The sequence below is a fragment of the Talaromyces stipitatus genome, genomic scaffold (genome assembly GCF_000003125.1).
Source record: "Talaromyces stipitatus ATCC 10500 scf_1105507295555 genomic scaffold, whole genome shotgun sequence".
Lineage (NCBI taxonomy): Eukaryota > Fungi > Ascomycota > Eurotiomycetes > Eurotiales > Trichocomaceae > Talaromyces > Talaromyces stipitatus.
In genome coordinates, this window is record NW_002990116.1 from 3,501,506 (window position 1) to 3,515,500 (window position 13,995).

The 13,995-nt window shown below is 46.7% G+C and overlaps 3 protein-coding genes across 3 annotated transcripts, besides 4 other annotated features; 2 read left to right on the plus strand and 1 right to left on the minus strand.

Annotated features, from left to right (window-relative positions):
• Window positions 1-1,598: 1,598 nt before the first annotated feature.
• On the plus strand, window positions 1,599-3,703 carry TSTA_123810 (pogo transposable element, putative; the record flags this gene model as incomplete). The annotated part of the gene is made up of 2 exons (XM_002482599.1): window positions 1,599-3,621; window positions 3,656-3,703. Exons 1-2 carry the CDS (start codon window positions 1,774-1,776, stop codon window positions 3,701-3,703), a joined length of 1,896 nt encoding a protein of 631 aa, XP_002482644.1. The 5' UTR covers window positions 1,599-1,773.
• Window positions 1,777-3,423: a mobile genetic element.
• A 245-nt stretch (window positions 3,704-3,948) lies between the features above and the next one.
• TSTA_123820 (kinesin, putative) lies at window positions 3,949-8,659 on the plus strand (the record flags this gene model as incomplete). The annotated part of the gene is made up of 3 exons (XM_002482600.1): window positions 3,949-4,054; window positions 4,098-4,260; window positions 4,312-8,659. The coding sequence occupies 3 exons, from the start codon at window positions 3,949-3,951 to the stop codon at window positions 8,216-8,218; spliced, it is 4,176 nt and encodes a 1,391-aa protein (XP_002482645.1). The 3' UTR covers window positions 8,219-8,659.
• Window positions 8,374-8,916: a mobile genetic element.
• Window positions 8,917-10,170: 1,254 nt separating this feature from the next.
• Window positions 10,171-10,228: a microsatellite.
• A 423-nt stretch (window positions 10,229-10,651) lies between these two features.
• Window positions 10,652-13,831: a mobile genetic element.
• On the minus strand, window positions 10,982-11,346 carry TSTA_123830 (uncharacterized protein; the record flags this gene model as incomplete). The annotated part of the gene is made up of 2 exons (XM_002482601.1): window positions 10,982-11,287; window positions 11,317-11,346. The coding sequence occupies 2 exons, from the start codon at window positions 11,344-11,346 to the stop codon at window positions 10,982-10,984; spliced, it is 336 nt and encodes a 111-aa protein (XP_002482646.1).
• Window positions 13,832-13,995: the final 164 nt, after the last annotated feature.

Consider the following 13,995-nt stretch of genomic DNA (forward strand, 5'->3'; position numbering starts at 1 on the left):
GTGATGATCTAGGGGAGAGTGACTATCGTAAGGACAGCCATGCAGAGAGTCGAATAGAATATGATGAACCAGCAACACGTCCAATCAAGAGAAAAAGGCGGGTGGACACTAGTATGGATACTTCTCAGTTGCACAGAAAAAGAGTGCGGGCACAAGCTTATCCAAAAAGCTCTCCGCCGAGATTGGCGAGCCCTGAGTTCACAGTCCACCAGTCCAGAGACTATATGTATCCACGGCCAATTTCTGCGTAAAGTCTCTTTAAGCCGCGTTGAGTATTGTTGCTGGGTCACAGAAGATATGAACTCGACCGCCTCTAATCCTGAGTCGTCCGACATCTTGGCATCATTTCAGAAGCTGGCAGACGGGGGGGACCAGTCAACTGGCATGTCTGACTTTCAAGTTATTGACATAGAAGGCTTATTTACTCGTGAACTTAAGCCGTGTGGCTATATATGGAGCCTTAATTTTAAAGAGACATACGCGAAATCACCGGAAAATGATTCCTTGCCTCAGGAAGGAAGTCTATCACCGACTCTAGATGACCTTGTGGTAGACAACCAGATTTCCCCGCGGGCGGACGTGTCTGCGTCTCCGAAGCGCAAGGGTTATACTGCCGAAGAAGATGCACTGATAGTCAATCTCAAAGAGATTGAAAAGCTTTCGTGGCCAAGCATTGCAGCACGCTTTCCCAAAAGAACGCAGCTGGCCTTGCAGGGGCGATACTTTACCAAACTGAAAAGAAGGCCGCATCAGACCCAGTCAGGAGGTTTTATCAGACCGAGGACTGCCCAAGCGCAGGGTACTACAGTAGCATCTCCAAGGAATACTAGGAGTTCTTGTCGCTCTCCAGACCGTTATGTGCCGGTGTAGTTCAAATGTTGGAGGACCTCGAAACACCTGACGGAAGACTTATTAGTCTCATTTCAAGTGTTTTAGAAGAACGTCTAAATAGGACAGTCAATCTTCGCAATCTCATTGATGTCGAATACATGCTATTCTAAGTCAGTTCTTGCAGAATCTGATTTATCGTGTTCAAACAATCCAATGGATTATATGCCACGACCATGCGCCTCTGTAGCATGGCTTGTGATTTCCATCATCACTCATAGCTGGAAAAAAGCCGTATAAGACCAAGAACAAGCGAACCATGGTCGTTTCAGATATTCCCAATGCCTCCATAATCTTATACAGCTCTTCAATTTGCAGCATGTGGACTGTCAAAATTGAATTTTGTAAACGATCCAGGGCTAAGGCTATGTACGCTACTCTTAAAGCGGAAAAGGTCCCTGTTGATTTCTCCCGCACGGACTCTGTCGGAACTAAAACGTAATACCATTTCACCAAAAAGGACGCCCTTAAAGGGAATTTGGTATTTTTGAGGTATTTGCGAACCGTTCCGTAGTTCGACTTCTGTATCCTGTCGAGGATTAGGTAAGCTAAACCTAATCAAGGAAAATTCGAGAATTGAAGTCACAAGATTGAATCTACGAATCAACTTTACAGCTCTGTGTCGAGAATCTTCTATTTGAGATTGCGTGGATGGGATTCTCAAGCATAAATAGTGTCCAACAATCTCCTCAAGATGTAGATAGAAGAGTGGGCAGAATAAGGTCAATATCAATATTTCCACTATAAAGATATCTTTGAGTATTAAGCTTAACTGAGTTTGTGCTACCGTCCCTCACCGCCTGAGGAATAAACCCACCTGAGGAATAAATTTACCCCAAAACGCGAAAAATCGCGAATATTTCACACCGCGATATATCAACCAATATGGCTTCAATGGAGCTCGCACTTGCAGCATTACATTCAGCGGATCCTGGAGAAAAGCCTAATATTAGTTTGGTTGCAAGAACATACGGCGTTAGCCAATCGGGCCTTTATAAACGTTTTCACGGTGTTACAGGCTCAAAAGAAGAGCAATACGACAAGCAACGAATACTCACCACCACGCAATCAAGAGCGCTTATAAAATGGATAAATCAACTCACCGAGCGAGGCCTGCCCCCTACAAATTCAATGTTAGCGAACTTTGCAAGAGAAATATCTGGTAAAGAGCCTGGGAAAAACTGGGCTTCACGCTGGCTCAAGGCTCATTCGGATAAGGTGATTTCTCGCTATTCAACGGGCCTTGATTCGGATAGAAAAAAGGCAGATTCGGCATATAAATATGCTTTATATTTTGAGCTTATTGGACGGAAAATACGGGAATATAACCTCGGCCCAGAGCAAATCTATAATATGGATGAGAAGGGCTTCATGCTTGGGGTAAGCACAAAACGGAAAAGAATCTTTACTCGGCGCAAATATGAGCAAGGGGGCTATAAGCAGCATCTTCAGGATGGAAATCGAGAATGGATTACAACAATTGGTTGTATCTGTGCCAATGGAACTGCTTTAGCGCCTAGTCTTATTTATATGGCAAAATCGGGCTTTATACAGGATTCTTGGCTTCAAGATTACGATCCCCAAACACAGAGATGCTTCTTTGCAGCCTCAGAGTCAGGGTGGACTAATAATGATATCGGATATCGCTGGTTGGTGGATGTTTTTGATAAAGAGACAAAATCTCAAGCAAGCCGGGGATGGCGCCTTCTTATCCTCGATGGGCATGGATCCCACGTTACAATGAAGTTTATTGAATACTGCGACTCGAATCGAATTCTATTAGCAATCTTTCCGGCTCATGCAACACATACTTTACAGCCTCTTGATGTCGCTCTTTTCTCGCCTCTTTCTAACGCTTATACGAAGCAATTGGATGATTTTATAAGGGATAGCCAAGGCTTCACCCGGCTCACTAAACGTGACTTTTTTCGCCTTTTTTGGGCTAGCTGGAATGAGGTTTTTATAAGCAAGAATATCAATTCAGCATTCAGAACGACTGGTCTATATCCCTTTGATCCGGAGATTGTTATCAACAAATTCAACAAGAAAATCACCAGCCGGCCATCCTCAAGCGAATCCGGAGCTTCAATTATTCCTCCAGAAGATTGGAGACGGCTTGAGAAGCTTGTTAAAACTGTTGTTAACAATATTTATGATGAAAAGGCTGTACAGCTTCGAGAAACGGTGTCACATCTTTCTACTCAGCTTACCTTGCTTCAAAATGAGAAGCAAGGCCTGAAAAGAGCTCTCATAAATGCAAAGAAGCCTAAAAACAAGAAACAGCCTTTATTACTAGGTTTACCATCAGAACAAGATGGTGGAGCGCTTTTTATGAGCCCTACTAAGGTTCAGCAAGCTCGTGATATTATTTCTCAAAAAAATGACGAAGCCGCGCAGAAGCAGGCTCATAAAGATGATAAAAAGCTTCAACAACAGCTTAAAAAGCAAGCTAAAGAGGCCGAAAAGGTTAAAAGAGCTCAAATCCGACAAGAAAAACGTGAGCAGCGTGAGCAAGAGGCTGCGGAAAAGCAACGGCTTAAGGACGAGCAAGAATTGGCTAAGCTAGCTGATTTACAGCTTCAAAATGATGTTATATCAACTCCAAAGGCTTCAAAAAAACCCACAGAGCAAATTTCTAGGCAAGCAAAGCCAAGAGTGCAACCTGAGGCTCATGTGGAGGATAATGAGGTGGTTGTTACTACAAACCGTAGGGGCCGCGCGATACGGCCCCCTGTACGTTTTCGCGATTAACTTTTATGCTTTTTAGATTCGCCATAGCTTATTTAGTGCTACACCAGAAATTCACTATATTTAATTATTATGTGGTGTTGTAAAAGCTTCAAAATATTCTGTACAGTAAGCCGTTGAAATTATTCCTCAGGTAGGGTTATTCCTCAGGCGGTGAAGGACGGTAGTGCAGATCATGATGCCCCACCCACCAGCTAGATTGTTATATCACAGTGCTACGAGCTGGACACACGCGAACTTCCAGCACAAAAAGGGACATCCATTCCTGGCTCACATAGCAGAATTGTGACTCTCAAATCATCAATGGTCGAGATGCCTCGTGCTGAGTACCACGCCACCTTTTCGGGTCCGCACAATAACGGACTACAAGCTGGCTATATCGCGGGAAATGTTGAGACCCACCACCACTACGCCTTTGGTAAGCTGCTGTTTTGTCCACCATGAATTCGTGCTGACAATAGCCCCATTGCGTAGAACGTCCCGAGACTCCTCCCAGTCCGTCCTTTCGATCCCGTTCCTCCGCGATCAGGATTTCATCGACCGTGCGACGATCCTGAATCAGCTCCATGACCGATGTGCTGCACCAGGATCCAGGACGGCGCTGGTAGGTTTGGGTGGTGTTGGGTGGGTAAAGAGCATATGTACTTCCCCGGTCGCCGCTAACTTGATGTGCAGCAAGTCACAGCTCGCGATTGAACATGCATACCGAATTCACGAGCGAGAACCGGAAACGTGGATTTTTTGGGTCCATGCTAGTAATGCCGCTCGGTTTGAGCAGAGCTACCGGGAGATTGCCGATACTGTCAAGCTCTTTGGGCGGCGGGATCCGAAGGCCAACATCTTCAAGCTTGTGTACAACTGGCTGCGAGAATGCAAGAACGGAAAATGGATTCTGATACTGGACAATATTGATGATGGTCATTTTTTCGTCAACCGCTCTGATAATATGCAGGGTCAGACTAGTCATGAAACTAGCAGAGTGGATCGGTCGCTGCGAGATTATCTTCCTCAAAGCCCAAATGGATCTATTTTGATAACATCACGAAGCAGGGAGGCCGCATTGAAGCTAGTGAACCAGCGCGACATTATTCCAGTAGAGCCGATGGATGGTACACACGCACAAGCACTGTTCGAGACGAAGCTGGGAAAGGGGGATGAGCAATATCACAACAGCCAGGATGTTGCCGAACTGGCAGCAGCATTGGACTTCATCCCGCTGGCGATTGTCCAAGCGGCGGCATATATTTCTGACCCGGATCGGGGCTGTTCGGTGCGACAATATCTTAACGAGTTTCAGAAGAATGATTGCAAGAAGATCCATCTGCTAGATCATGAGGAGGGCCAGTTTCGTCGAGATTGGGAGGCCAAGAACTCGATCCTGATCACATGGCAGATCTCATTTGAGAGCATTCGCGAAAATCGACGATCAGCGAGTGATCTACTGTCGTTGATGAGTTTCTTTGACCGCCAAGGGATTCCTAAGGCTCTCCTCTACAACCGTAGCGGCGGAGACGCCGAGGAATCTCGTAGTGAAGACGATAACGACAGTGAAGCACAGTCTAGCATGACGGATGAGTTTAACAATGATATCCTCATATTGCGAAGGTACTCCTTGATCTCGATCAATATAGACCGAACGACCTTCAGTATGCACAACCTAGTGCAGCTTGCAACACGACGATGGCTGGAGGTGAATGGCGAGCTGGAGAAGTGGAAGTGGCAATATATCCGGAATCTAAATGCGGAGTTTCCTAGTGGAGAGTATGAGAATTGGGAACAATGCCAGATACTGTTCCCGCATGCGAAGGCCGCCGCAAGGCAACAGCCAGAAAGCCGGGACGCTTTGATTGAATGGGCTTCCGTGCTGTATAAGTCTGCATGGTATGACTGGAGAAAAGGTAATGGTGGTGAGGGAGCAGAGCTGTCAGTCAGAGCGATGAAGACTTGGAAACAATATCTGGGTCTAGAACATGAAAAGACGTTAAGCAGTATAGATATTATAGGATTGATCGACTTGCTTCAGGGTCGATGGAAAGAGGCGGAAGAGCTGTTTGTGCAGGTGATGGAGATAAGAAAGAGGGTGCTGGGCGCGGAGCATCCTCACACGCTGGCAAGCATGGCCAATCTGGCGTCGGCGTACATGAATCGAGGACGATGGAAAGAGGCGGAAGAGCTGGAGATGCAGGTGGTGGAGACAACAAAGAGGGTACTGGGTGCGGAACATCTTTCCACACTAACTAGCATGGCCAATCTGGCATCCACGTACATGAATCAAGGACGATGGAATGAAGCGGAAGAGCTGGAAGTGCAGGTGATGGAGACGAGGAAGAGGGTGCTGGGTACGAAGCATCCTGATACGCTGACCATTATGGCCAACCTGGCATCGACGTACAGGAATCAAGGACGATGGAATGAAGCGGAAGAGCTGGTTGTGCAGGTGATGGAGATAAGAAAGAGGGTGCTGGGTGCGGAGCATCGTTCCACACTAACCAGCATGGCCAATCTGGCGTCGACGTACAGGAATCAAGGACGATGGAATGAAGCGGAAGAGCTGGAGATGCAGGTGATGGAGACAACAAAGAGGGTGCTGGGTGTAGAGCATCCTTCCACACTAACTAGCATGGCCAATCTGGCATCCACGTACAGGAATCAAGGACGATGGAATGAAGCGGAAGAGCTCGAAGTGCAGGTGATGGAGACGAGGAAGAGGGTGCTGGGTGCGAAGCATCCTGACACGCTGACAAGCATGGCCAATCTGGCAGCGACATACTGGAATCAAGGACGATGGAAAGAGGCAGAAGAGCTGTTTGTACTGGTGATGGAGATAACAAAGAAGGAGCTGGGTGCGAAGCATCCTGACACGCTAACCATTATGGCCAACCTGGCATCCACGTACAGGAATCAAGGACGATGGAATGAAGCGGAAGAGCTGGAAGTGCAGGTGATAGAGACGAGGAAGAGGGTGCTGGGTGCAAAGCATCCTGACACGCTGACCAGCATAGCTAATCTGGCGTCGACGTACAGGAATCAAGGACGATGGAATGAAGCGGAAGAGCTGGAAGTGCAGGTGGTGGAGATGAGAAAGAGGGTGCTGGGTGCGGAGCATCCTGACACGCTGACAAGCATGGCCAATCTGGCATCCACGTACAGGAATCAAGGACGATGGAATGAAGCGGAAGAGCTGAACGTGCAGGTGGTGGAGATGAGGAAGAGGGTGCTGGGTGCGAAGCATCCTGACACGCTGACCAGCATGGCCAACCTGGCGTCAATATACTGGAATCAAGGACGATGGAAAGAAGCAGAAGAGCTGTTTGTACTGGTGATGGAGATAACAAAGAAGGTGCTGGGTGCGAAGCATCCTGACACACTGACCATTATGGCTAACCTGGCGTCGACACACTGGAGTCAAGGACGATGGAATGAAGCGGAAGAGCTAGAAGTGCAGGTGATGGAGATAAGAAAGAGGGTGCTGGGTGCAAAGCATCCTGACACACTAACCAGCATAGCTAATCTGGCGTCGACGTACAGGAATCAAGGACGATGGAATGAAGCGGAAGAGCTGGAGATGCAGGTGATGGAGACAACAAAGAGCGTGCTGGGCGCGAAGCATCCTTCCACACTAACCAGCATGGCCAATCTGGCGGCGACATACAGGAATCAAGGACGATGGAATGAAGCGGAAGAGCTGGAGATGCAGGTGATGGAGACAACAAAGAGCGTGCTGGGCGCGAAGCATCCTTCCACACTAACCAGCATGGCCAATCTGGCGGCGACATACAGGAATCAAGGACGATGGAATGAAGCGGAAGAGCTGGAGATGCAGGTTATGGATATGAGGAAGAGGGTGCTGGGTGCGGAGCATCCCGACACGCTGACAAGCATGGCCAATCTGGCGTCGACGTACAGGAATCAAGGACGATGGAATAAAGCGGAAGAGCTGGACGTGCAGGTGATGGATATGAGAAAGAGGGTGCTGGGTGCGGAGCATCCTGACACGCTGACAAGCATGGCCAATCTGGCGTCGACGTACAGGAATCAAGGACGATGGAATAAAGCGGAAGAGCTGGACGTGCAGGTGATGGATATAAGAAAGAGGGCGCTGGGTGCGGAGCATCCTGACACGCTGACAAGCATGGCCAATCTGGCGTCGACGTACAGGAATCAAGGACGATGGAATGAAGCGGAAGAGCTGGACGTGCAGGTGATGGATATGAGAAAGAGGGTGCTGGGTGCAGAGCATCCTGACACGCTGACAAGCATAGCTAATCTGGCGTCGACGTACAGGAATCAAGGACGATGGAATGAAGCGGAAGAGCTGGACGTGCAGGTGATGGAGATGAGGAAGAGGGTGCTGGGTGCGAAGCATCCTGACACGCTGACCAGCATGACTAACATGGCCTTCACTTGGAAAGAGCAGGGCCGCGGCGTGGAAGCCCTTGACCTTTTGCAGGAATGTGTACAACTACGGTCAAAGGTTCTAGGTGTTAAACATATTGATACTGTGTCATCCTCTGCAACATTGATTTGTTGGCAGGCTGAGAAATTGGACATCAAGGAGCCAGCAGCCAATGGTGCCGTATAAACCGATGTAGTACCTATGGACTGTGAACAGCTCAGGGCGGTTGATGTCTGAATGTACACTAATCTGGAGCAAGTACCAGATATCAGGCTGGGCGATGTCGTAGTTAGTCTCCACACCAAGTCTACGGAAGGGGTCGTGCAATATGATTGTGGGAAGTCATTGCAGGAAAAGCCGGATTCGGTTATAGTCACTTTCCAGTCAGCCTCAGTGAGATATTGAAACCATTCTTCAGGGATGACCTTGCCGATGAAAATCAGGAACGGAGGAATCGCGCTTCCTTCAGCGTTTATACCCTCAATGGCAGTTACTAATTCTCGTCCAGAAGAGCTTGGAACACTGCGTATCGTTTCTTGATACTTTGTCACAACTTTTTCGTCGCCTCCTTGTCCAATTTGAAATCCGGATTCATCAAAGTTCTAATAGTTGCATGGTAAAATTTCGTTTCTTCTATAATGCGATCTCTTGACGGTCAAACCAAGCTTGAGTTATATTCAGATCCTCAGCAAGATGACGCTTTGGATCAATAGTCTTTTGCTTCTGAATTTCATACTCTGTCCCTAGTCTAGTGAGAAATCGCTGCGTCCAACGATCTCCAAGTGGTGGGGGTCGGCCGCGTCGGGGTATAGGTTTTGAAGCACTCTTTCTGCGTAGTTTCGAATCATATAAGTAGTTGGAAGGAGTCCTCTGTCGTCTAGATCATCCCTTGTTCCCTTTGTTCTATGTCGAGCACCGGTGAATTGTGGCTTGTGTTTGTTTTCAGCTACCAAATTGTATGTTACATTATCACGTATAGCTTATTATCAATCTCTATTGGTGTTCGCCAGTCTCACATGATCCAAGGTGATATTGCCAACGACCTTATAGAACCTTTTGATGATGGTAGCCATGTTGACTGGGGTGAAGCATGTACTTGATAATGCCAGATTGAGCCCTGTTTTGATACTCACTAGATTCGACAATTCTGTAATATCAGAAGAAACTCCCTGACGCAGTGTTTATAATTTATATAAGTTAGAACTTCTCATTCAACCGCAACAAACGGTTGCACATAAGAAAATTTCTATTGCACTGAGGCCTCCTAGCCCGGCGTTTGGAAATAACATCGGCCAACGAAATAGCTAGCTCGACACCAATGCTGTAGGTCACTCAGTTGACTGCATCAATACTTCCTTCCATGGACAATTACTGGAGTAATTCAGCTCCGACAGCATAACACTCTCCGCCAATACTAGATAAAATGGACGACGTATCGGACCAGGCAAACGGCTTAGCCGCTATAGGGACAGAAGTGGCTGCGATACAACAATTTGGATCCCCTGGATGAATTTGGTGACTAGCTAGGCAATAACATGGAAGACGAGGACGCTATGAGCCCAGAAGATATAAAAGAGTAGGTGCAAATGATGTGTGAGAGAAGTATCAATCTCTGATGCCACTGAACGAGATATCATTAAAAATTCAAACAAAACTCGCGACTACCTAACTACGAAGCTTTAGAACTGACGACCGCTGTTGACCTTCTTTACTGCGGTAACTGGCCCAAGGTCTTTATGTGTAGATCTGGCCTTGGCCAGTTTTCGATCCTGTGTGAGGGCCCAATCAATATCATATTGGAAGCTATAAACAAGAAAGCTAAGCATAAAAGAAGAAGGAAGAAACTATCAACATAGTGTGTGTGTGTGTGTGTATATTTAACGGCCGTGGTTCGTGACTCGCACGCTTCCCACCGATCCCTATTGGGACATAGGCCGCCGAGGGGTAAGCCTCGGGTTTCAGGTCCTATCAGATTTATGTACAAATAAGAGACTCTTTGGCGCGTTTCCATAGCTGCCGTGGTCTTACAGGGAGGTCCACTTTGAGTGGGTTTTAGGTATTTGCCAGCTGCAATGGTCCGCCTACACTCCATGACCTATTACTCCACTACTATTATAACTAAACAGTAAGTTTTGCAGAGAGGGAAAGAAAGAAGAGAAGAGAAAGAAAGAAGAAGAAGAAAAATATAAAGGAAGAGTAGGGCTGACTTAGCTAGGTGCTAAGGAGAGGTTAGCGAGGGCAGATATCCTCAAAGAAGTGGGTCTCTGCTAGCTATGTGGCTAGCTTTTGTGCTCCTTTAGCAGTGCCTAAGAGAAAAGAGATGACCTCAGAAGGGGGCCCAGGAGGCCAAGGGGCTCATCTCTTAGCTATATAACAGAAGAAGAAGTGTAGAGGTGCTTTTTATGCTCTGCATTAGCAGAGAAGATAAGCATTATCATGGTTAAAACATTTATGGTAGTCTGCAAAGTCTCTATAACTAGTATGGGCCATAATAACACAGCCGAGGTCAAGTCAGTTGAGTTGAAGCTCCCTAGGGCGCTTAGGGGAAGTGGTTATTTCTAGATCTTAATAACTCTGTGGTGCTATCTTCTCTCATTGTGACTGAGCAGTGGAGAGGGATTGAGTCTTGGCATATCTCTTTAGCAAGGCGTATAAGAATTTGTGAGGAGCAGGAGGGATTGAGGCAGCTCCCTCTTTGGTAGCAAGATTAGCTGCTTTGTTCTTAGGGATTTTAGCGTGTCCAGGGACCCATCAGATTTAGATAGATCCACTTTTAGTATGAGGAAACCTTTTGCGGAGTGGCCAGGCAGCTACAAGGATGTAGAAGGATTCAAAGATTTCTTGGGAAGATCCTGTAGGGGGAGATAGAAGGCGTGTAGTAACTTCTAGGTTGTCAAGGTAGATCTATAGGTTAGTAGCAAATTAAGCTGTTGGGTATGCTATTACTGCTTAAGCACCAGCTAGAGCTGCTTCTACTTCTGTGTCGAAGACCTCTTTCCTGTGTCTGTATGAGAGTGAGGAGCGGAGAAACTGATGGTGTGCTTGAAGTCCAATATAGCTATCTCCTGCACGTCCGTCTGCTAGCCTAGATCCATCTGAAAAGATTACAATATCTGAGCTAGAGATAGTACGTTGAAAAGCCATGAAATTAGCCGCTGCCTGTTCCTTAGTGTGTCCCATGGGAGCTCCTATTTGAGCTTGAGTATTCCCACGAGGCTCGCGAGGGTGCCAGGGAGCGTATTGGAGAGGGTTTATCTGTTCAGAGTTTAGGAGGGCTAGTATACGGCGGGCAAATCGGCTGGTTTGTCGGCCATTACTAGCAATCTGTTCTGCGCGTCTTTGAAGTGGGTGATAAGAGTCAAGACGCCGTAGGCGGACAGTTGCAAGGAGGGCTATTCAATCTAGTTCGATTTCTGGTGGAGAGAATCTAGACTCTCGATAAAGGACTGGCTTTGGAGTTGTGCGGAAGACTGGAAGGACTGCTCTTGCGCCTGTTAGTATTACTTTAGTTAGTTTCTCAAGATATTCTCTAACTTGGTTTGAAGTCTGAGAAGGCTCAGGGCAAGTATATCCTAGCCACCAGGTTTCTGCGCCATAGTATGCTTTATAGAGTATATAGGCTGATACAGCCTGCTATAGTAAATGAGGTTTGACTCCTCAAACCGTATTCCCTAGAGAGTGAAGAGCATTGGCTATAGTAAGGGCTTTAGATGCTGTTTCTCTAACGTGCCATTTAAATATTAGCTTTTTATCAAAGAGAATTCCTAGCCATCGTAGATATAGCCATTTAGTGTTTTCTGATATTGTAATAGATCCAGCTTTCACTGAAGATGTGCGGGTTGGATCCTGGTCTGCTTTATGTCGGGAGAAGTGAAGAAGCTTGTATTTATCTGGTGCAAATATAATACCCTCTGTAGCGCCCTAGTTAAGAGCTTCTTAAAGTGAGTCTGATAAGGCTTCGCAATTAGTAGCAAGAGATGTTAAGATCGCCAGGTTGACTGCGTCGTCCGCGTAACTAAATCTGTTCCTTGGGTTTTCTAGACGGAATAGAGGCGCTATGTAGAGCATGAAAAGAATGCCAGATACTAAGGATCCTTATGGAAGACCGCAGGCAATGTCTGTTGAGGGGCCAATCTCTCTATTGAGTTGGATCTGGACTGATCATCCAGTGACGAAGGAGGTAATCCAGAGAACAAGATTGGTAGGCTAGCCCTGCTCACATAATCTGCGGATCAGTCTGCCAGGAAGCATAGCATTAAAGGTGCCTTTGACATCTAGGGTGAGGAGTGAGGCGGTCATGCCTTGATTTAGTGCTTATTCAATATTCTGTGTTAGGCATGTGGTCAGGTCGGTTGCAGATCTTAGTGGGAGAGCCTTAAACTGTTGCCTTGCTAATACTTTATAGTGTATAGAGGTCCATGCTATATTCTGTGCCACCAAGTGCTCAAGTCCTTTACCTAGGACTGAGAGGAGGGCAATTAGTCTGTATGATCTAGGTGAGGACCAATCGATCTTCTTTGGTTTCTAGATAATTGCTAAAATTGCATGTCGAAAGCATTTTAGGTGATAACTAATCTTTAGGCACCCTTGGTATAGCATTAGTATCTTGTCCTTAATTAAAGGCTATGCCACTTTGAGTATGCAGGTTGGGATTTCATCTGCGCCAGGGGCTATGTTTCCTGCCTGAAGTACTAACTCCTCCACCTGTATCATTGATATGTCTGGGAAGTAGAGACTAGTGGTAGGGACTGCTAGGGAGTCCAATAGTATATCTCCTGCCTTAGCTGAGTTTTGGAGAAGATTGTGGACTAGTATGTCTTGTTTCTCGTGTATAGTAACTGCTGGGTAGCTGTTGGATCTCAGTGGATTCTTTAGTGGAGGGCTTCGGAAGGTGCCTGTGGACTTATACTATTTACTTATATTGAAGACATTCTTCATTTGTGTGACTGTAGAGAGCTTCTCTCGCCAAAATTGTCGTTGAGACCATCCAGTTATCCTGCGGAAGTCTGTCTTTGAGTAGAGGCCTGAGCGATAGTTGTGTAAAGCTTTCTTGTAGTCTTCATTCTATCAAGGTTGTCCTATGCCTTATGTCAGGGTTCTCTTAGTAGAGCCTCTATATGCTCCTTGGATTGCAGATGTCAGTTTTTTGGCAAGGGCATCAAGGTCTTCTTCTGTCATGGTTGAGCTCTCGATACTAGCAAGATTAGAGGCGAGGAGTGAGAGGAAGCAGGTGTGGTCTAGCGTGTCAAATCTCAGTTTCTGAGCTGTTTCCTTGTATCTCTGATCCCATGGTACAGTGGTGATTAGTGGTTGATGATCTGAGGTTGCATCTAGGTGGCTTGCTATGCTAGCTTTGGCTCCCGCGAGTGCCAGAGGGCTTGAGGCAAAACTGAGGTCTAACACGTTACCCCTGTCGTGTGTGGGACAGTCTATGTCGGAGATGAGTACTAGACCTTGGAGGTCCAGCCAGTTAATAAATGGCTCTGCAAAAGTTGTAGGGCTGCATTGTAGTGAGGGTTGCCATCTATTGTGTAGTAGGTTGAGATCGCCTGCGAGTATTGTTGTTTGAGGGAAATACGCCTCTGGCAGGGTTGTAAGAGCTTTCGCGGCTTCACCTGCTCTGATGGAGCCTGCTGGGGCATTATAGATGTTAACTATCAGAGCAGACTTTCCTGTGGGCGAGAAAATCTGAAGGAAAAGGAGATCCGAGGCCTCTTTAATGTCAGTTGTGAAGGGGCGAAGCTGGGAGGTCCGAATGCCTTTCTTCTTTCGGACATATGTGAGGACTCGTGGTCGACCGCTTATTGAAACAGTCAAAAAGAGTTTAGTTATATATATCGAGGTCACGTGCAAGGCTTTAAGGCATTCATCAGGCATCGACTGACTGAGCCGTCACACTTAGAGCCTCTAGCAGGACTACAACAATACAGTATATAGATCCACAGTTAAACGAATCCAATTGA